Here is a 21,640-nt window from a genome sequence, read left to right as displayed (position 1 = left end):
GTTATCTGTCTTTCCAATAAACCCATCTTCACAGTTGCAGGATTTCCCTCAAATTACTCTGCCTGCATGGTTGATTGATGATTTTTTTCCTGTGCCCAGAAGTCCTATGGGACCCTATCCTTCCTCCATCAGACCATTTCTAGTAATCAACCTCACAATTTTTTTGTTGATGATTATTAAATTCTATATATTCTTTTTATAAATTTAGAGTACCCAATTCATTGTTTACAATTAATGGCAATTTAGCCTGGCCAATCCACCTACTCTGCACATCTTTGGGTTGTGGGGGCAAAACCCACGTAAACACGGGGAGAATGTGCAAACTCCACATGGGCAGCGACCTCGTTGCCGTGAGGCAGCAGTGCTAACCACTGCACCACCATGCTGCCCCGATTCAATTCTATATTTATTACATTCTTCAAAGAAACTTTCTTAGTAAGGGACAGAATTAGATTCTGAGGTGTAAGGAACTGTCTGGATGGATTAAGTCTGGATAGCTGCCCTGGTTTCTTCAGGTTACTTATTGGAAACTCATTCATAACTGAATTTCTTGCTGGAAGTACCCGCCCTATGTATTTCTGAGATGTAATGAAAAGGCATTCTACATGTATTTCTTTTTGATATTGCAGTTGTAGCAGGGATCCTGTTCTGTTGACAGCACATATTGCTGTAAGAATCTTTCCTGCTTATTTCCTTTATTCACATTTATTTTATGTTATTTCATTTTTGGTCTGTGGATGCATAATATTTTTGGTTCTTGGGATGTGGCCGCCGGCAGCATTTATTACCCTCTAAGGGGCATTAAGAGCCAACCACATTGCTCGGGGCTTTTCACAGCTTTTCAAGGGGCTTTTCACAGCAACTTAATTGAAGCCTACTTGTGACAATAAGTGATTATTATATTATTATAATATTATTAGTTAGCGCTGTTAGAACGTCACATTTTTTGTTCTTTCTCAGCTGGAAGCACAAGATCCTTCCTACTGCTCCACCAGCTTACATTCCCACTGCATTGTAATAATAAAAGAATGACTAGGGTAAGAGTAGGGCCAGTCAAGGACAGTGGTGGGAAGTTGTGTGTGGAGGCTGAGGAGATAAGCGAGATACTAAATGAATACTTTTCGTCAGTATTCACTCAAGAAAAAGATAATATTGTGGAGGAGAATGCTGAGACCCAGGCTATTAGAATAGATGGCATTGAGGTGCGTAGGGAAGAAGTGTTGGCAATTCTGGACAAGGTGAAAATAGATAAGTCCCCGGGGCCGGATGGGATTTATCCTAGGATTCTCTGGGAAGCCAGGGAAGAGATTGCTGAGCCTTTGGCTTTGATTTTTAGGTCATCATTGGCTACAGGAATAGTGCCAGAGGACTGGAGGATAGCAAATGTGGTCCCTTTGTTCAAGAAGGGGAGTAGAGATAACCCCGGTAACTATAGGCCGGTGAGCCTAACGTCTGTGGTGGGTAAAGTCTTGGAGAGGATTATAAAAGATACGATTTATAATCATCTAGATAGGAATAATATGATTAGGGACAGTCAGCATGGTTTTGTGAAGGGTAGGTCATGCCTCACAAACCTTATCGAGTTCTTTGAGAAGGTGACTGAACAGGTAGACGAGGGTAGAGCAGTTGATGTGGTGTATATGGATTTCAGTAAAGCGTTTGATAAGGTTCCCCACGGTCGTCTATTGCAGAAAATACGGAGGCTGGGGATTGAGGGTGATTTAGAGATGTGGATCAGAAATTGGCTAGTTGAAAGAAGACAGAGAGTGGTAGTTGATGGGAAATGTTCAGAATGGAGTTCAGTTACGAGTGGCGTACCACAAGGATCTGTTCTGGGGCCGTTGCTGTTTGTCATTTTTATAAATGACCTAGAGGAGGGCGCAGAAGGATGGGTGAGTAAATTTGCAGACGACACTAAAGTCGGTGGAGTTGTAGACAGTGCGGAAGGATGTTGCAGGTTACAGAGAGACATAGATAGGCTGCAGAGCTGGGCTGAGAGGTGGCAAATGGAGTTTAATGTGGAGAAGTGTGAGGTGATTCACTTTGGAAAGAATAACAGAAATGCGGAATATTTGGCTAATGGCAAAATTCTTGGTAGTGTGGATGAGCAGAGGGATCTCGGTGTCCATGTACATAGATCCCTGAAAGTTGCCACCCAGGTTGATAGGGTTGTGAAGAAGGCCTATGGTGTGTTGGCCTTTATTGGTAGAGGGATTGAGTTCCGGAGCCATGAGGTCATGTTGCAGTTGTACAAAACTCTAGTACGGCCGCATTTGGAGTATTGCGTACAGTTCTGGTCGCCTCATTATAGGAAGGACGTGGAAGCTTTGGAACGGGTGCAGAGGAGATTTACCAGGATGTTGCCTGGTATGGAGGGAAAATCTTATGAGGAAAGGCTGATGGACTTGAGGTTGTTTTCGTTAGAGAGAAGAAGGTTAAGAGGTGACTTAATAGAGGCATACAAAATGATCAGAGGGTTAGATAGGGTGGACAGCGAGAGCCTTCTCCCGCGGATGGAGGTGGCTAGCACGAGGGGACATAGCCTTAAATTGAGGGGTAATAGATATAGGACAGAGGTCAGAGGTGGGTTTTTTACGCAAAGAGTGGTGAGGCCGTGGAATGCCCTACCTGCAACAGTAGTGAACATGCCAACATTGAGGGCATTTAAAAATTTATTGGATAAGCATATGGATGATAAGGGCATAGTGTAGGTTAGATGGCCTTTAGATTTTTTCCATGTCGGTGCAACATCGAGGGCCGAAGGGCCTGTACTGCGCTGTATCGTTCTATGTTCTATGTTCTATGTAATTTAGACTAACCAGACACACTCAAACTCAGTCTATCCCTCGAACCCAAAAAATGGAACACCTCGGGCGGGATTCTCCGACCCCCCGCCGGGTCGGAGAATCGCCGGGGGCAGGCGTGAATCCTGCCTCCGCCGTCTCCCGAAGTCTCCGAACGCTAAAACGTTGGCGAGGCGTCAATCCTGCCGCCCGGCTCGGAGAATGGTGAGGGCCGGCACGAAGCTATAGACCCCGGGGCTGCCCGTATTCTCCCGGCCGGATGGACTGAAGTCCCGCCGATGTGACGCGTAAATCCAAACACCTATTTAATGGCATCAACCAGTGCTGATGGTTGACACCGTTCAGCGTGGAGGTCGGTCACGCCGTGGGGAATGGCCGCAGGAGAAGTGACGACGTGGCCGCAGTCTGTGGGTGTGGGGGGGGAGTGGGGAGGGGGTTGGGGGGGGGAAGGGGCTGTGGGGCGAGGCTGAGGGCGAGTGCCGGGAAGGGGGGAGAGAGGGGAGCGAGTGCCGGGGAGGGGGGAGAGAGCGAGTGCCGGGGAGGGGGGGGGGGGGGGGGGAGGGGGGGGGGAGGGGGGGGAGGGGGGGAGAGAGCGAGTGCCAGAGAGGGGTGGGGACAGTGCCGGGGACGGGGGGGACAGTGCCGGGGACGGGGGGGACAGTGCCGGAGACGGGGGGGACAGTGCCGGAGACGGGGGGGACAGTGCCGGAGACGGGGGGACAGTGCCGGGGAGGGGGGGACAGTGCTGGGGAGGGGGGGACAATGCTGGAGAGGGGGGGGACAGTGCCGGGGACGGGGGGGGGACAGTGCCGGAGACGGGGGGGACAGTGCCGGGGAGGGGGGGGACAGTGCCGGGGAGGGGGGGACAGTGCCGGGGAGGGGGGGAAAGTGCCGGAGAGGGGGGGACAGTGCCAGGGAGGGGGGGACAGTGCCAGGGAGGGGGGACAGTGCCAGGGAGGCGGGTTAATGCTGGAGAGGGGGGGACAGTGCCGGAGACGGGGGGACAGTGCCAGGGAGGGGGGGACAGTGCCAGGGAGGGGGGGACAGTGCCGGGGAGGGGGGGACAGCGCCAGGGAGGGGGGGGGGGACAGTGCCGGAGAGAGGGGGACAGTGCCAGGGAGGGGGGGACAGTGCCAGGGAGGCGGGTTAATGCTGGAGAGGGGGGGACAGTGCCGGAGACGGGGGGACAGTGCCAGGGAGGGGGGGGACAGTGCCAGGGAGGGGGGGACAGTGCCGGGTAGGGGGGGACAGCGCCAGGGAGGGGGGGGGAGACAGTGCCGGAGAGAGGGGGACAGTGCCAGGGAGGGGGGACAGTGCCAGGGAGGCGGGGTAATGCTGGAGAGGGGGGGACAGTGCCGGGGAGGGGGGGAGGGGAGAGAGCGAGTGCCGGGGAGGGGGGGACAGTGCCGGGGAGGGGGGGTGGGACAGTGCCAGGGAGGGGGGGATAGTGCCAGGGAGGGGGGGGACAGTGCCAGGGAGGGGGGGACAGTGCCAGGGAGGGGGGGAACAGTGCCAGGGAGGGGTGGAGAGAGCGCGTGCCTGGGAAGGGGGGAGAGGGGAGAGAGCGAGTGCCGGGGAGGGGGGGGGGGGGAGAGGGGAGAGAGCGAGTGCCTGGGAGGGGGGGGAAGAGGGGAGAGCGCGAGTGCCGGGGAGGGGGGGGAGAGGGGAGAGAGCGAGTGCCGGGGAGGCGGGCACAGTGCCGGAGAGGGGGGACAGTGCCAGGGAGGGGAGGACAGTGCCGGGGAGGGGAGGACAGTGCCGGGGAGGGGGGGACAGTGCCGGAGAGGGGGGGACAGTGCCAGGGAGGGGGGGTAACAGTGCCAGGGAGGGGTGGGGAGAGCGCGTACCGGGAAGGGGGGAGAGGGGAGAGAGCGAGTGCCGGGGAGGGGGGGGTAGAGGGGAGAGAGCGAGTGCCTGGGAGGGGGGGGGAGAGGGGGAGAGCGCGAGTGCCGGGGAGGGGGGGAGAGGGGAGGAGAGAGCGAGTGCCGGGGAGGCGGGCACAGTGCCGGAGAGGGGGGACAGTGCCAGGGAGGGGAGGACAGTGCCAGGGAGGCGGGTTAATGCTGGAGAGGGGGGGACAGTGCCGGAGACGGGGGGACAGTGCCAGGGGGGGGGACAGTGCAGGGGAGGGGGGACAGTGCCAGGGAGGGGGGGACAGTGCCGGGGAGGGGGGACAGTGCCGGGGAGGGGGGGACAGTGCCGGGGAGGGGGGGGACAGTGCCGGGGAGGGGGGGGACAGTGCCAGGGAGGGGGGGGACAGTGCCGGAGACGGGGGGGGGACAGTGCCAGGGGAGGGGGGGGACAGTGCCAGGGAGGGGGGGACAGTGCCGGGGAGGGGGGGGACAGCACCAGGGAGGGGGGGGGCAGTGCCGGAGAGAGGGGGACAGTGCCAGGGAGGGGGGACAGTGCCAGGGAGACGGGTTAATGCTGGAGAGGGGGGGACAGTGCCGGGGAGGGGGGGAGGGGAGAGAGCGAGTGCCGGGGAGGGGGGGACAGTGCCGGGGGGGGGGGGGGGGGGGGGGACAGTGCCAGGGAGGGGGGGATAGTGCCAGGGAGGGGGGGACAGTGCCAGGGAGGGGGGGACAGTGCCAGGGAGGGGGGGGAACAGTGCCAGGGAGGGGTGGAGAGAGCGCGTGCCTGGGAAGGGGGAGAGGGGAGAGAGCGAGTGCCGGGGAGGGGGGGAGAGGGGAGAGCGCGAGTGCCTGGGAGGGGGGGGCAGAGGGGAGAGCGCGAGTGCCGGGGAGGGGGGGGAGAGGGGAGAGAGCGAGTGCCGGGGAGGCGGGGCACAGTGCCGGAGAGGGGGGACAGTGCCAGGGAGGGGAGGACAGTGCCGGGGAGGGGAGGACATTGCCGGGGAGGGGGGGACAGTGCCGGAGAGGGGGGCACAGTGCCAGGGAGGGGGGGGGGAACAGTGCCAGGGAGGGGTGGGGAGAGCGCGTACCCGGGAAGGGGGGAGAGGGGAGAGAGCGAGTGCCGGGGAGGGGGGGGGGGGGGGAGAGGGGAGAGAGCGAGTGCCTGGGAGGGGGGGGAAGAGGGGAGACGCGAGTGCCGGGGAGGGGGGGAGAGGGGAGAGAGCGAGTGCCGGGGAGGCGGGCACAGTGCCGGAGAGGGGGGACAGTGCCAGGGAGGGGAGGACAGTGCCGGGGAGGGGAGGACAGTGCCGGGGAGGGGGGGAGAGGGGAGAGTGCGAGTGCCGGGTAGGGGGGGACAGTGCCGGAGAGGGGGGACAGTGCCAGGGAGGGGGGGGACAGTGCCGGAGAGGGGGGGGGAGAGAGCGCGTGCCCGGGAGGGGGGGGAGAGGGGAGAGAGCGACGGCCGGGGAGGGGGGGAGAGGGGAGAGAGCGAGTGTCGGGGGGGGGGGACAGTGCCGGGGAGGGGGAGCGACAGTGCCGGAGAGGGGGGGGAGAGAGAGCGCGTGCCCGGGAGGCGGGCACAGTGCCGGAGAGGGGGGACAGTGCCAGGGAGGGGAGGACAGTGCCGGGGAGGGGAGGACAGTGCCGGGGAGGGGGGGAGAGGGGAGAGCGCGAGTGCCGGGTAGGGGGGGACAGTGCCGGAGAGGGGGGACAGTGCCAGGGAGGGGGGGGGACAGTGCCGGAGAGGGGGGGGGAGGAGAGCGCGTGCCCGGGAGGGGGGGAGAGGGGGAGAGAGCGACGGCCGGGGAGGGGGGGAAGAGGGGAGAGAGCGAGTGCTGGGGAGGGGGGTAGAGGGGAGAGAGCGAGTGTCGGGGAGGGGGGGGGGGGGGGAGGAACAGTGCCGGAGAGGAGGGACAGTGCCGGGGAGGGGGAGGGACAGTGCCGGAGAGGGGGGGAGAGAGCGACGGCCGGGGAGGGGGGGAAGAGGGGAGAGAGCGAGTGTCGGGGAGTGGGGAGAGAGGGGAGCGGAAGTGCAGGGGAGGGGGAAGAGAGCGAGTGTCGGGGAGGGGGGAGAGAGGGGAGCGAGTGCGGGGAGGGGGGAGAGAGCGGTAGTGTCGGGGAGGGGGGAGAGAGAGGGGAGCGAGGTGCCGGGGAGGGGGGAGATGGGAGGAGAGGAGTGCCGGGAGGAGGGGGGGAGAGGCGAAGTGTCGGGGAGGGGGGGGAGAGAGCGCGTGCCCGACAGGGGGGGGGGGGGGGGGTGGGGGAGAGAGGGGAGGAGAGGCGAGTGCCGGAGGGGGGGGGACAGTGCCGGGTACGGGGGGGGGACAGTGCCGGAGACGGGGGGACAGTGCCGGGGAGGGGGGGACAGTGCCGGGGAGGGGGGGACAGTGCCGGGGAGGGGAGGACAGTGCGGGGAGGGGGGGACAGTGCCGGAGAGGGGGGACAGTGCAGGGAGGGGGGGGAACAGTGCCAGGGAGGGGGGGGAACAGTGCCAGGGAGGGGTGGGGAGAGCGCGTACCGGGAAGGGGGAGAGGGGGAGAGAGCGGAGTGCGGGGAGGGGGGGAGAGGGGAGAGAGCGAGTGCCTGGGAGGGGGGGGAAGAGGGGAGAGGGCGATGACGGGGAGGGGGTGAGGGGAGAGAGCGAGTGACGGGGAGGCGGGCACAGTGCCGGAGAGGGGGGACAGTGCCAGGGAGGGGAGGACAGTGCCGGGGAGGGGAGGACAGTGCCGGGGAGGGGGGGAGAGGGGAGAGTGCGAGTGCCGGGTAGGGGGGGACAGTGCGGGAGAGGGTGGGACAGTGCCGGAGAGGGGGGACAGTGCCAGGGAGGGGGGGACAGTGCGGAGAGGGGGGAGAGAGCGACGGCCGGGGAGGGGGGGGAGAGGGGAGAGAGCAAGTGTCGGGTAGGGGGGGGGGGTAGGGACAGTGCCGGGGAGGGGGAGGGACAGTGCCGGAGAGGGGGGGGGAGAGAGCGCGTGCCCGGGAGGGGGGGGGGGGGGGGAGAGGGGAGAGAGCGACGGCCGGGGAGGGGGGGAAGAGGGGAGAGAGCGAGTGCTGGGGAGGGGGGGTAGAGGGGAGAGAGCGAGTGTTGGGGAGGGGGGGGGGGGGGAGGAACAGTGCAGGAGAGGAGGGACAGTGCCGGGTAGGGGGAGGGACAGTGCCGGAGAGGGGGGGGGAGAGAGGGGAGAGAGCGACGGCCGGGGAGGGGGGGAAGAGGGGAGAGAGCGAGTGTCGGGGAGGGGGGGAGAGAGGGGAGCGAGTGCCGGGGAGGGGGAGAGAGCGAGTGGTCGGGAGGGGGGAGAGAGGGGAGCGAGTGCCGGGGAGGGGGGAGAGAGCGAGGTCGGGGAGAGAGGGGGAGCGAGTGCCGGAGAGGGGGGAGAGAGCGAGTGCCGGGGAGGGGGGGAGAGAGAGCGAGTGTCGGGGAGGGGGGGAGAGAGGCGCCGGGGGAGAGGGGGGGGGGGGGGGGGGGGGGGGGGGGAGAGCGAGTGCCGGAGGGGGGGGGGACAGTGCCGGAGACGGGGGGACAGTGCCGGGGAGGGGGGGACAGGCCGGGGAGGGGGGGGGAGTGCCGGGGAGGGGGGGACAGTCGGGGAGGGGGGGGACGTGCCGGGGAGGGGGGGACAGTGCCGGGGAGGGGGGGGACAGTGCCGGGGAGGGGGGGGACAGTGCCGGGGAGGGGGGGACAGTGCCGGAGACGGGGGGACAGTGCCAGGGAGGGGGGGACAGTGCCGGGGAGGGGGGGGACAGTGCGGAGAGGGGGGGACAGTGCCAGGGAGGGGGGGACAGTGCCAGGGAGGGGGGGGACAGTGCCGGAGAGGGGGGGACAGTGCCAGGGAGGCGGGTTAATGCTGGAGAGGGGGGGACAGTGCCGGGGAGGGGGGGAGAGGGGAGAGAGCGAGTGGGGGGGGGGACAGTGCCGGGGAAGGGGGGGACAGTGCCGGGAGGGGGGGGACAGTGCCGGGGGGGGGGGACAGTGCCAGGGAGGGGGGGAGAGAGCGAGTGACAGGGAGGGGGGACAGGGGAGGGGAGCGAGTGCCGGGGAGGGGGAGGAGGGGAGAGAGCGAGCCGGGGAGGGGGGGGAAGAGGGAAGAGAGTGAGTGGGGGAGTGAGGGAGAGGGGAGAGAGCGAGGGGGAGGGGGCACAGTGCCGGAGAGGGGGGACAGTGCCAGGGAGGGGGGACAGTGCGGGAGAGGGGGACAGTGCCGGGGAGGGGGGGAGAGGGGGAGAGCGAGTGCCGGGGAGGGGGGGAGAGGGGAGGAGAGGAGTGGGGGAGGGGGGGGGGGGACAGTGCCAGGAGAGGGGGGGACAGTGCCGGAGAGGGGGGGACAGTGCCAGGGAGGGGTGGAGAGAGCGCGTGCCCGGGAGGGGGTGGGGGGGAGAGGGGCGAGAGCGAGTGCCGGGGAGGGGGGGGGACAGTGCCAGGGAGGGGGACAGTGCCAGGGAGGGGGGACAGTGCCAGGGAGGGGGGGGGGACAGTGCCAGGAGGGGTGGAGAGAGCGCGTGCCCGGGAAGGGGGGAGAGGGGAGAGAGCGAGTGCCGGGGAGGGGGGGAGAGGGGAGAGAGCGAGTGCCTGGGAGGGGGGGAAGAGGGGAGAGAGTGAGTGCCGGGGAGTGAGGGAGAGGGGAGAGAGCGAGTGCCGGGGAGGCGGGCACAGTGCCGGAGAGGGGGGACAGTGCCAGGGAGGGGAGGACAGTGCCGGGGAGGGGAGGACAGTGCCGGGGAGGGGGGGGAGAGGGGGGAGAGCGAGTGCCGGGGAGGGGGGGAGAGGGGAGAGAGCGAGTGCCGGGGAGGGGGGGGGGACAGTGCCGGAGAGGGGGGGACAGTGCCGGAGAGGGGGGACAGTGCCAGGGAGGGGGGGAGAGAGCGCGTGCCCGGGAGGGGGTGGGGGGGAGAGGGGAGAGAGCGAGTGCCGGGGAGGGGGGGGGACAGTGCCGGAGAGGGGGGGACAGTGCCGGAGAGGGGGGACAGTGCCAGGGAGGGGGGGGAGAGAGCGCGTGCCCGGGAGGGGGGGGGGGGAGAGGGGAGAGAGCGAGTGCTGGGGAGGGGGAGAGAGGGGAGAGAGCGAGTGCCGGGGAGGGGGCGAAGAGGGGAGAGAGCGAGTGCCGGGGAGGGGGGGAGAGGGGAGAGAGCGAGTGCCGGGGAGGGGGGACAGTGCCAGCGAGGGGGGGAGAGAGCGAGTGCCGGGGAGGGGGGTGAGGGGAGAGAGCGAGTGCCGGGGAGGGGGGGGACAGTGCCAGAGGAGTGGGGACAGTGCCGGAGAGGGGGGGACAGTGCCAGGGAGGGGGGGACAGTGCCAGGGAGGGGGGGAGGGAGCAAGTGCCGGGGATAACGGGCCGGGCTCACGCGGTCGCCGGTGGAAGCGTGTCTATTGCAGGCCATGGAGGATGATGACGAGCCGTTCTGCGATGAGCTCCTGGCTCCGCATCGTTGGACAATGTGTGACCCATGGCCTCAGTACCACCATCCACCCGCCCGGACCATCCCTGCATGCGGCCGTGACACTGCAGCGCACGGTCCCGTCCTCTGCCCGGGGTGATGGAGAGGGCAGCCCAGGTGGAGGGGGGGCACACTCACCTGGGGCCGACGTAAGACCACCCCTCACACACACACACACTGGCGCTCAACGTACATGACACTCCCGCACACTTCGGACAGAGAACAAAGGCAGCTTCTGTAGGTGTGAAAGTGATTTTAATAACAAACTGTCCATACATGTGCCCTAGCCCCGAAAACACGTCTGCGCCCTGCACCCGTGCCAACTTAGTGTCTAATTGTTTGGCCTTACGGGCCCTTTGACTACGCCTAGGTGGTTCCCCAGACGGTACAGCAGAACTGGAAGTGGACTCCTGTGATTCCTGCCCTCTGACTCGGGATCCCTTTGGCGGCCGTTTCCTGGGACGGGACGGCCTAGACGGGCCAGGCTGCGGCTCGGGCAACTGGGATGGCGAGCTGCCAGCCTGTCCTGCTTGTTGCCCGCCAGATGCACCTGGGATGGAGAGAGAGAGAGGGGGGGGGGGGACTCCGAGGTGTCGCGGTGTTTCGGGGCCTCTCCTCCCTTGGGGTTCCCGATGGCCCCGGGCCTCTACATGCGTCGGGGGTGCGAACAGGCCGGCCATCCGACGCCCTCCCGACACCAGGCGCTGCCAGTCCTGGAGGCCCGTGGTGGTATCGACAAGGGTTTGCAGGTTTGCAGCCATGGAGCTCAGGGAATTGCCCATTCCTGCCTGTGATCGTGCGACGCTGGCTAGCAGATGGGCAATGGCACCGATCCCCTCAGCAATGGCCTGTTGAGACTGGGCCATTGCCTGCAGAGACTGGGCCATTGCCTGCTGGGACTGCGCCATGGCCTGCTGAGGCTGGGCCACAGCTTTGAGCGCCTCTGCCACCTGCCGCTGGCTCTGGCTCATGGCTTCCTGTGAGAGGGAAGCCAGGTCCTGGGCCACACACGCTGCCTTCATGGAATGCCCCAGGCCTCGCATCCTGCTCCCCATGTCTGACACCATCGCACCCATTGCCTCCACCGCGGACTGGCTGCTCCCCTCGTGGCTGGGTGTCACATGCCTGCGTCGCCACAGACGGGGGCGTCGTCTCCCTGTTGCTCCGGGTCTCTCCCTCTCTCGTGGCCACCCTGGGGCGTCCAGCAGGCAGTCGGCATCCGCAGGGATGGGTGCCTCGACGTTTGGTCCTGCAATACACAATACAGCATGCATGGCTAGACACGCGGGCGGTGATCGGGGGATATGGGGGAGGGGGGATATGGGGGATGGGGGATATGGGGGAGGGAGGATATGGGGGAGGGGGGATATGGGGGATGGGGGATATGGGGGAGGGGGATCTGGTGGAGGGGGATATGAGGGAGAGGGGATATGGGGGAGGGCGGATATGGAGGATATGGGGGAGGGAGATATGGGGGAGGGGTGATATGGGGAGGGGGATATGGGGGATTTGGGCATGGGATATGGGGAGGGGGGATATGGGGGAGGGGGATATGGGGGATTTAGGCTATGGGGGATACGGGGAGGGGGGATATGGGCGATATGGGGTAGTGGGAATATGGGGGATATGGGGTAGTGGGGTTATGGGGGATATGGGGGAGGGGGAAGGGCCATGGATGGCTCACTTGCTGGCGGGCCCCCGACCTCTGTATCGGCAACCTCCCGGTCCTCAGGTCCGCCTTCCAGTTACAGGGCCCTTTCCTCATGGGAAGTGGTCTCTCATAAGCTGGGCCCCCTCCAGTCCTCTGACGCTCCCTGTTGTGTGCACGCTTCTCTTGGGGGCGGGCGGGTGGGTGGCAGGGGTAAAGGGCAACAGTGTTCAACAGGTATATGAATTCACGGCAGCGGTTGCGCGTATATTGGCAAGAGGTGCGCAGCACATTAGGGGTTGTTATTGGGTTAGCGTTAGGGTTGGTTGCACCTGGGGGTGTGCCGCACTCGGGGGGGGGGGGGGGGGGGGGGGGGGGGACGGACTCACCCTGGCTGCCCTGATGAGGTTGTTCACCTTCTTGTGGCACTGGATGCCTGTCCTTGGTATCACAGCCACAGCGCTCTGACAGCCTCTGCCACCTCCCTCCACAGGCGCTGGCTGAGCCGTGGGGCGACCCTGCGGCCATGTCCGGGGTACAGGGCCTCCCTCCTCTTCTGTACTGCGTCCAGGAGTGCCTCTGTGTCGCGCTCCTGGAACCTGCACGGTGGACGGGCATCTTGGCGGGTCTTCCGGGGGGGGGGGGGGGGGGGGGCGTCTTTTGTGCTGTGATGCCGCGCGGTGTTAGAACATAGAACATAGAACGATACAGCGCAGTACAGGCCCTTCGGCCCTCGATGTTGCACCGACATGGGAAGTCAAAAACTAAAGGCCATCTAACCTACACTATGCCATTATCATCCATATGCTTATCCAATAAACTTTTAAATGTCCTCAATGTTGGCGAGTGCACTACTGTTGCAGGTAGGGCATTCCACGGCCTCACCACTCTTTGCGTAAAAAACCTACCTCTGACCTATATCTATTACCCCTCAATTTAAGGCTATGTCCCCTCGTGCTAGCCACCTCCATCCGCGGGAGAAGGCTCTCACTGTTCACCCTATCTAACCCTCTGATCATTTTGTATGCCTCTATTAAGTCACCTCTTAACCTTCTTCTCTCTAACGAAAACAACCTCAAGTCTATCAGCCTTTCCTCATAAGATTTTCCCTCCATACCAGGCAACATCCTGGTACATCTCCTCTGTACCCGTTCCAAAGCTTCCACGTCTTTCCTATAATGAGACGACCAGAACTGTATGCAATACTCCAAATGCGGCCGTACCAGAGTTTTGTACAGCTGCAACATGACCTCATGGCTCCGGATTACGCTGCACCCGGATACTTCGCAACATTTGGGGGAGCTCGACGCCGGAGTGATCGCGCCATTTTTGGAGCCAGTTCCCGGGCATCGTGTCGGTTTTCGGAGAATCCCAGCCCGTTACCTCAAGTAGCCTTTGTTTAAACCGCAACTTTGAAACTTAAAAAAAAGCTTGAAGTCATCTATTTCTCATGTCCCAAAGGATCTTGCAGGGCACCTTGTCTTTGGACCTTAGCCCTTCATCTTAGTTCCTCAATTTTAAAAAAAGTTATCCAACATTGTCTGGAATAATAGAGTTATCACCTGTGATCGAAGTTTTGTATCCCTGGACCTGACTGCGATTAGTTGGCTTTCTTTCTGATGTTACCACCAGGTCAGATAGAAAACTGTAACTTGAATGATGCATAAAAGGGGCTGTTTAGTACACTGGGCTAAATCGCTGGCTTTGAAAGCAGACCAAGCAGGCCAGCAGCACGGTTCGATTCCCGTAACAGCCTCCCCGAACAGGCGCCGGAATGTGGCGACTAGCGGCTTTTCACAGTAACTTCATTTGAAGCCTACTTGTGACAATAAGCGATTTTCATTTTCATTTCATTTCATTTTCATAAAAGATGTAGGATTAGTCAGACATACAGATTTGATGAAGGTTCATCACATGCACTTCTTAAAAAGATCACTTTCCAAGTCAGAATTTTAAAACCAAAATGCACAAAAAAAATCAGTCAATTAAAGCATTCCTGTCAAACATTACTGTGTTTCAGTATTTCATTCTGCATAATGCCCTTACAGTAAGATAAAGTTGAACATACCATTGCTCTGAGCGTTATGGTGTCCAGCTGCACAATCATGGTCAGATTTACATCTAGTCCTTTTACTTGGCATCTGTAAAAAGTAAACATTAGCTTTAGGCAAACTTTTTAAACAGCAAACAAATTAAATTAAACACAATTCTCATACAATTTCACATCACATGTTATGTTGATCTGTCAAAATACACTTGTGACAGGACACTTACTTATTTTGTTTAAATCCTGCTGCAGAACAAGTTTCAAATTTGCCTGATATCCTGCTAATATTTGTACATCTACATACATGTTGAGATCTTCAGTGTCCTTCAATTAAGTGTGTCATACCACATTTCCACAGAGCTGACCAGGCAGAAACTCCATGCATTTGTTGCCATTACAATGAGGATGATATATGAATTTTTAAATGTTTTGTTACTTTGACACGCTAAGGCTTCCAGAAATTGGTTTTGAGACAAGTCCCTAATAGTTACATGCAGAATAATAATGTACTCCAAACTGGTTTCTTCAGCCGCGTCCGCAGCAAGATCGCCACAGACGAGGTGCGGAACAAGTAAAGGTCCTTTGACCTCGGTCGAGAATTTCTGGTCACCAGGTGGGTTAGGCCGAAGAAACCCGCCCTTAACCTCACAATCTGGACTCCCATTTTTGTTACATATGTGCAATTAGACACAATTCCAGAATTCCATGACTTAAAGCCAGCAATATATGTTTCGAAACATACATTTTTTACTTTGGATTATTTTTCATTACCTAAAATCTGTTTTGCCCAGTCATGTTTTGTACTTCCAATTAGCCTCTCTAATTATAGTGCCATTTTAATTCTGGTTATTAAAAATCTGCTTGAATTACATACCTCTCCTTATTACATTCTTGGCATGATTCTCAGGCCTTGTCGCACTCTCGCTCGAGCGAAACGAGGGCGGTGAATAGGCCAAAAATGAGAACTGTGCCAGGCGCCGAACAGTTTGCAATGCAACCGGCCCACTTCTGAAGGCAAAATTGGGACGGGAGCAACCCCATTCATGCAACCATCAATTCACACGAGACGTTGAGTAGAAGTGAACAGTGGTTTTAATGAGCCAAATCTGTGCCTGCCTGCGACTGCTCTGTACTGAGTGCCGCCTACAGGCTACAGATCTATATACCTCCCCCGAGAGGGCGGAGCCATAAGCGGAGCCCACAAGGGCATCAACATAATACAATACAATGTAATGCAATACAATGGTGAATAGTAGCAGTAATACATTCACCACGTTCACCCCCTGTTAAAAAACTTGAAGTCCAGTGGGGGTGAAGTGGACTCACAGATCCAGTCTGTCCGGATCACGTTCTCCGTGATCGCCTCAGCTCCGGCTTTGCTGCGGGCACGGGTGCTCAACTCGTCGCTGTGGGCACAGGTGTTGGGCTTGTTGACTCCGGGAGCGTATCGTCTGGAGCTTCATCACTGTAGATCAGCGATGGGGGGAGGGGCCATGTAGTAGGCCATGTACGGGCGGGGGCAGTGTCCGGTGTAGGGTGGGGGGGGGGGGGGGGTGGGGAGATAGGCGGTGGTCGAGGGAAACCAGCGGGTGCCAGATCCCGGAGGGAGACTGTATCATGTCAGCCATCGTGGTGCGCCACGTAGGCATACTGAGGGTTGTCGTATAGGAGCTGGACTCTCTTGACCAGGGGGTCAGACTTATGGCTCCTCACATGCTTTCGGAGGAGGACAGGCCCCGGTGTTGTTCAGCCAGGACAGAAGCAAGACCCCGGGTGTGGATTTCCTCGCTCGCTCGTGGCTGTGCAAAAGCGTGACCTAATGGAGTGGAGCGCGTCAGGGAGGACCTCCTGCCAGAGGGAAACCGGGAGATTTCTAGACCATAGGGCCAGAAGGACGGCCTTCCATACCGTCGCGTTCTCCCTCTCCACCTGTCCGTTTCCCCGGGGGTTGTAGCTGATAGTCCTGCTCGAGGCAATTCCCTTACTGAGCAGGTACTGACGCAGCTCATCGCTCATGAACGAGGAGCCCCGGTCACTGTGGACATAAGTGGGGAAACCGAACAGGGTGGAGATGCTATGCAGGGCCTTAATGACAGTGGCCACGGTCAAGCCGGGCATGGTATGGCAAAGGGGAAACGGGAATACTCGTCAACGACGTTAAGAAAATATGCGTTACGATCAATGTGGTGAACGTATAACATAAATCCACACTGTATATTACTGTGTCCCTGTGGGCTCCATCGGTGAGCCGTTGCGCGGCTCTGCCCACAGGGGGAGATGAGGAGCATGTACAGGGCTCCGCCCTTTGGCTCCACTCCCAGCAGGAAGTATAAAGTGCTGCAGTCTTACGAGCCCGCCTTCAGTTCAGTTAGTCGCAGGCAGGCTCAGTTGTAAGTCGATTAAAGCCACAGTTTACTTCACTCGTATCTTTGAATGAATTGATGGTCGCATCAATTATAGGTGGAGAGTTCGATTCTTGCCCCGCTGTGTGTCTTTGAACATAAAGGCTACCGACCTTTGGTCGGGGATGAGGGTGAACCTCCTAACAGCCAGGTAGTGCCTCCAATGCCCACAGCTTCCACAATGGTGGGTAGAGTACAGACAGTTAAGATGATGGTGCTCCCGAGGGTCCTTTTCCTCTTTCAGAGCCTCCCAATCTTTATCCCCAGTTCTTAAAAAAACTGATGATTTCTGGGTTTGTGTCGGCAGGTAAAACCCCGCGGGTGAAGAAGGATCTGCTGGAGCGGGGGTGAGGGTGGGGGGGCTGGCCCTTCAGAACTTTATAAATTATTATTGGGCAGCGAATATGGCGATGGTCAGGAAGTGCATAGTGGGTGAGGGGTCGGTTTGGGAGCAGGTGGATGCGGCCTCATGTAGGGGCACGAGTTTGGGGGCATTGTTGATGGCACCTCTGCCGTTCTCGCCAGCCAGGTACACTACAAGCCCGGTAGTAGTAACAGCCCTGAGGGTATGGGGACATGGGCGGCAGCACATGGGGTTGGAAGGGGCGTCGGTGTGGGCACTGATATGTGATAATCACCGGTTCGTTCTGGGGTGGGCTGGATGGGAGGGTTCAGGAGGTGGCAGCTGGCGGCGATCGAGAGATTTAGAGATCTCTTTATTGATGGGGGCTTCCCAAGCTTGGAGGAGTTAGAGGAGGGGTTTGAGCTGCTTGGGAATGGGCTCCGTTATCTGCAGGTCAGGGACTTTGTGTGGAGGCACGTTTGCACCTTCCTGCACCGCTGCCCCAGGGGCTACAGGATAAGGTGGCGTGGAGAGTAGGAGTAGGGATGGAGAAGGTTCAGAGATCAACAAGAAACTGATGGAGTGGGAGGGTGCCACGATGGGGGAGCTGACGTGAAAATGGGAAGAAGAGCTGTGTGGGGAGTAGGAGGCCAGATGGTGGGAGGAGGTGCTGAGGTGAGTCAATGCATCCTTGTCCTGTGCCAGACTCAGCCTGATACAATTTAAGGTGGTCCACACGGCGCACATGACAGTGGCCCGGATAAGCAGGTTCTTTGAGGGGCTGGAGGATAGGTGTGGGCGATGTGCAGGGAGGGTCCTGCAAATCATGTTCATATGCTTTAGGCATGTCCGAGGCTGAGAGGTTTCTGGCAGGGATTTGTTGAAATCATATAAAGAACAAAGAAAGAACAAAGAAAAGTACAGCACAAGAACAGGCCCTTTGGTCCTCCAAGCCTGCACCGACCATGCTGCCTGTCTAAACTAAAATCTTCTACGCTTCCGGGGGCTGGTTTAGCAACTGGGCTAAATCGCTGGCTTTTAAAGCAGACCAAGCAGGCCAGCAGCACGGTTCAATTCCCGTACTAGCCTCCCCGAACAGGTGCCGGAACGTGGCGACTATGGGCTTTTCACAGTAACTTTATTGAAGCCTACTCGTGACAATAAGCGATTTTCATTTCATTTCATTCCGTATCCCTCTACTCCCGTCCTGTTCATGTATTTGTCAAGTTGACCCTTAAACATCACTATCGTCCCTGCTTCCACCACCTCCGCAGGCAGCGAGTTCCAGGCACCCATATCAGGAGTATCAAAGGTCAGGGTGGTACCGAGTCCAGAGGTGGTGATCTTTGGCATATCGGAAGATCCAGGAGCCTTAATAAATGCCTAAATAAAATATTTTCTACAAAAAACTACTTCCTGCTCTGGATCCTGTCATGGCGTATAATAATAGTTCTGCTGCTACCACCACTTAGCCAACTTTCACCGGACCTTCTTCATGGTGGAAGCAGGTTTCAGTTTTCCAATGCTGGAGAAGGTTATCTCGTTTCTGCTCCTTACTGCACCTAGCAGTATCTCACGAGGCAATGTAAAATAGAGCTAAGACTTTGAACATCTAGAGTCCATAATAAAGTTTTCCTTCTCTTTACTAAAGTTACCAACTACTCCAAATTCCATTTTTGAATTGGTCCATTAAGTCGTTGATTTGTGATCACATCATATAAGTGAGCATCATGCCCGTTGACATGCACAGGAGATATGAAACCCAGAAGTAAAATGATAGTTAGATAAATGTTGAAATTGAAAATTCTGATGCAATGAAACTTCTTCTGCATTTTGCACCCACTATCGTTTCCTGCCATTCAGAACTCACCTCCGTTATTATTAGCTCCACAATATTGAAATGTCATTATAACCTGCACTGGTGCTGAACAAAGCAAACATAAATACACCATATTATTGAAAGATCATTACATTGTCATATTGTTAAACAAGGTGCACCAAGAAAAGGTTTGGGTGGGAGAATTAGCAAACATTCAAAGCTCTGTTATATTATATGACAGATGCCTCCCAAGACAAATAGATCAGTGTGAGTTGAATGACATACTATGTGGATTTCAACAAGGCAATGCTGGCAAGCATCAAGGCATTGCCAAAATAGGAGTGGTGTGTCCAGTTTAACTTCCCATGTTCAGGAACAGACGGTTACTGTGGAAAAAAGTCAAAGCAAAGAAAACAAATTGGGCAACATGACACTGTGATATAGGCTCTTGACCAATTAACATTCATATGAAATTCCTTTATCTGAGCTGATAACCCATTGGGCTGGGAAAAATGAGAGTTTGCAGTGTAGGAAAATCCTGCCCTTCTGGCATGGTTAGCTCCTTTTATTGTGAGTAAAGGCTTTGCCCCTTTAGAAAACAAACTGGAATTCACAAATCAGACAAGGATTTGGACATTTCTGAATCATGAATCAAATGGCCCCCTAGCCGCGTTCAGGGATTACTACCCATGAACCCCACAGGAGAATGTCCACTATGCTGAGTTTCACCACCTTCATGGTAAAAGCCTCCAGATCCTTTGGGAGGGCACGGTGCTGGGTCACGTACAGCACGATGTGGCAGACCCTGACCAGCAGCAGGTCCGTCAGTGTCCAGGCCTTTACCGGCAGCGAGTCCATAAAATGCAAGGTTGTGACTACCTCGACCAATGTCGCTGGTGTGCTGGTACCGCATGAATCATTACGGTACTGAAGGAGTCCATTCAGCCGGCCGTGACCGTACTGGCTCATTGATTGAGTTGTCCAATGCAGTCCCACACCCAAACTTTCTCCCCCATATCCCTGAAATGAATTAGTCCTCTACAAGAACTTGTCCAATTCTCTTTTGAAAGTTACAATGGAAGTTATCTGATTCCAGCACACTTTAGTGCATTCCAGATCTTGATGTGAAAAATGTCTCATTTTGCCTCTAATTCTTTCACCAATTATTTTAAATAACCTCTGGTTATACACTTGCCAGAGTAAATAGTTTTTCTCCAGTTGCTCTATCAAAACCCTTCATTTTAAGAATTAATTTACAGAATTTGGGCATCACAGGTTAGGCCAGCATTTATTGCCCATCCCTAGTTGCCCTGAGAAGGTGGTGGTGAAAATCTATCTATGCCTCTATCTATTTGGTCTTCCTCGAACTATCTTTGCTCTAAGGAGAACAATTCCAGTTTCTCCAATCTCTCTACATAACTGAACTCCCTTCTCTCTGGTATCATCCTGGTATAGCTTCTCTCAACCCACTCCAGGGTCTTGGCTTGATTCTGACCACTCCACCATATCCCCAGAGTTACAGGGAAGGACAACCAAAGAAATTTTTGACGCCTCACGTGAGCCGAGGCTGTTTTAGCAGACAGGATGGATGATGGTACCGAGCGGCCCACTGCATTCACTTCAAGCACTTGGTGGCGATGGAGCGAAATTAAGCCCAAATAGAAAAGGGTTGGCATTGATGCTCGGCGTTCGATGATTCCATCAATATGTCTATGGCCCTGCGTTCACGGCTTATACAACTATAAACCACTTTTGGGGTAATTCAAAGAGGACAAGGCAATTCCCCCGATGGTGTCCACTGCATGCAGCATTGGGCTCTTTTTTTGGTGGTCAACAAGTCAAACTCAGCATGAAGGCTGCGCCGCTCCCTCAGCAATCCCTCCTCCGGGGCCTCCGCGTACCTCCTGTCCACCCTCACCATCCTCCCCCACCAATCTCTCCCTTTTTCTCTGCTCCCCTCTCTCCCTGTGGGCCCGAATGGAGATCAACTCCCCCTGAACCACCGCCTTCAGCACCTCCCATACTGTCCCCACTCGGACCTCCCCATTATCGTTGGCCTCCAAGTACCTCTCGATGCATCTTCGAACCCGCCCCCTCACATCCTCGTCTGCCAGCAGCCGCACCTGCAAGCGCCATAACGGTCGCTGGTCCCTCTCCTCCCCCAGCTCGAGGTCCACCCAATGCGGGGCATGGTCAGAAATGGCTATCGCCGAGTACTCAGCATCTATTACCCCCGCAATCAGCGCCCTACTCAAAACAAAGAAGTCGATCCGGGAGTAGGCCTTATGCACATGGGAGAAGTATGAAAATTCCCTGGCCCTCGGCCTCGCGAACCTCCAAGGATCCAGCCCTCCCATCTAGTCCATAAACCTCCTCAGCACCTTAGCCGCCGCAGGACCCAAGAGGAGTTCTTTATATGAGTGTAAATGCATATGGAAAAAAACAAATGAGTTTGAAACATAAATTTAGCTCAAAGGGAATGATGTAGTTACTATTATAAAAACCTGGCCACGTCTTGAGTATTGGGACCTTCAGAAAGGACAGGACAATTTGGAAAAGGAGTAGCAATATTGATGATGGAACCATCAATTCACGAGACACGTGCTTTAAGATATGAACAGTGGTTTTAATCTACTTACTACAGAGCCAGCCTGTTACCCGTTGAACTCTCGATGAACTGCAGGCTGGCTCTGGACACGGTTATTTATACAGCAGTCAAGGGGGAGGAGTCGTGGGCAGAGCCAAGGATGGAGCCCTGTACAAACTCCTGAGCATTCCCAGAGCTACTCCCCCTAGTGGTCGGATAACGCTACTGCGCTTACAATGATATTGGTAAATACAGTGTGAATTACTAAGTTACATTCACCACAATTGATAAAAGGCACAATTCTTGCACTAGAAAGAAAGGGTTTTATTAAGCATAATTGGGCAATGGAAGCAGCAAAGAATGCAGGACTGGTAGAGGTTGTTAATAAACCTCCTGATAGTAGTGATTTAGTGAGGGGTGCAGCAAGCAATTAGGTTAGCAAGCAGGGTCAGCAGAGTCAGGAAGGTAAATGGCATGTTAGCAGTTATTGCATGGGGCCGGAGCACAAAAAGAAGGAAGTTTGGTATAGTTGAATAGGGATTTGGTGAGATCATACCTAGAGTACTGTGCACAGTTTTGATTTCCATATCTAAGGAAAGATATAGCCTTGAAGGTGGGGCAAAGAAGTTTAGTTCCTGTGATGAAAGGATTTTGCCTATGATATCCGAGGGCTGCTTTAACTCACTTAGCTAGACAGCTGGTTT

At 57.7% G+C, this 21,640-nt stretch overlaps 1 protein-coding gene across 4 annotated transcripts in view; it reads right to left on the bottom strand.

The window, feature by feature from the left end:
* The window catches only part of LOC119961814 (P2X purinoceptor 4-like), a 137,825-nt gene that overhangs the window by 79,716 nt on the left and 36,469 nt on the right, over nt 1-21,640 (bottom strand). For all 4 annotated transcript variants that reach the window (XM_038789174.1, XM_038789202.1, XM_038789193.1 and 1 more), the window contains exon 4: nt 13,807-13,879. In XM_038789174.1, the coding sequence (XP_038645102.1) occupies nt 13,807-13,879 (73 nt within the window). The remainder of the gene's footprint in view (nt 1-13,806; nt 13,880-21,640) is intronic.

Source organism: Scyliorhinus canicula, chromosome 1 (assembly GCF_902713615.1).
Source record: "Scyliorhinus canicula chromosome 1, sScyCan1.1, whole genome shotgun sequence".
Lineage (NCBI taxonomy): Eukaryota > Metazoa > Chordata > Chondrichthyes > Carcharhiniformes > Scyliorhinidae > Scyliorhinus > Scyliorhinus canicula.
This window is presented reverse-complemented; position numbering and strand designations above follow the sequence as displayed.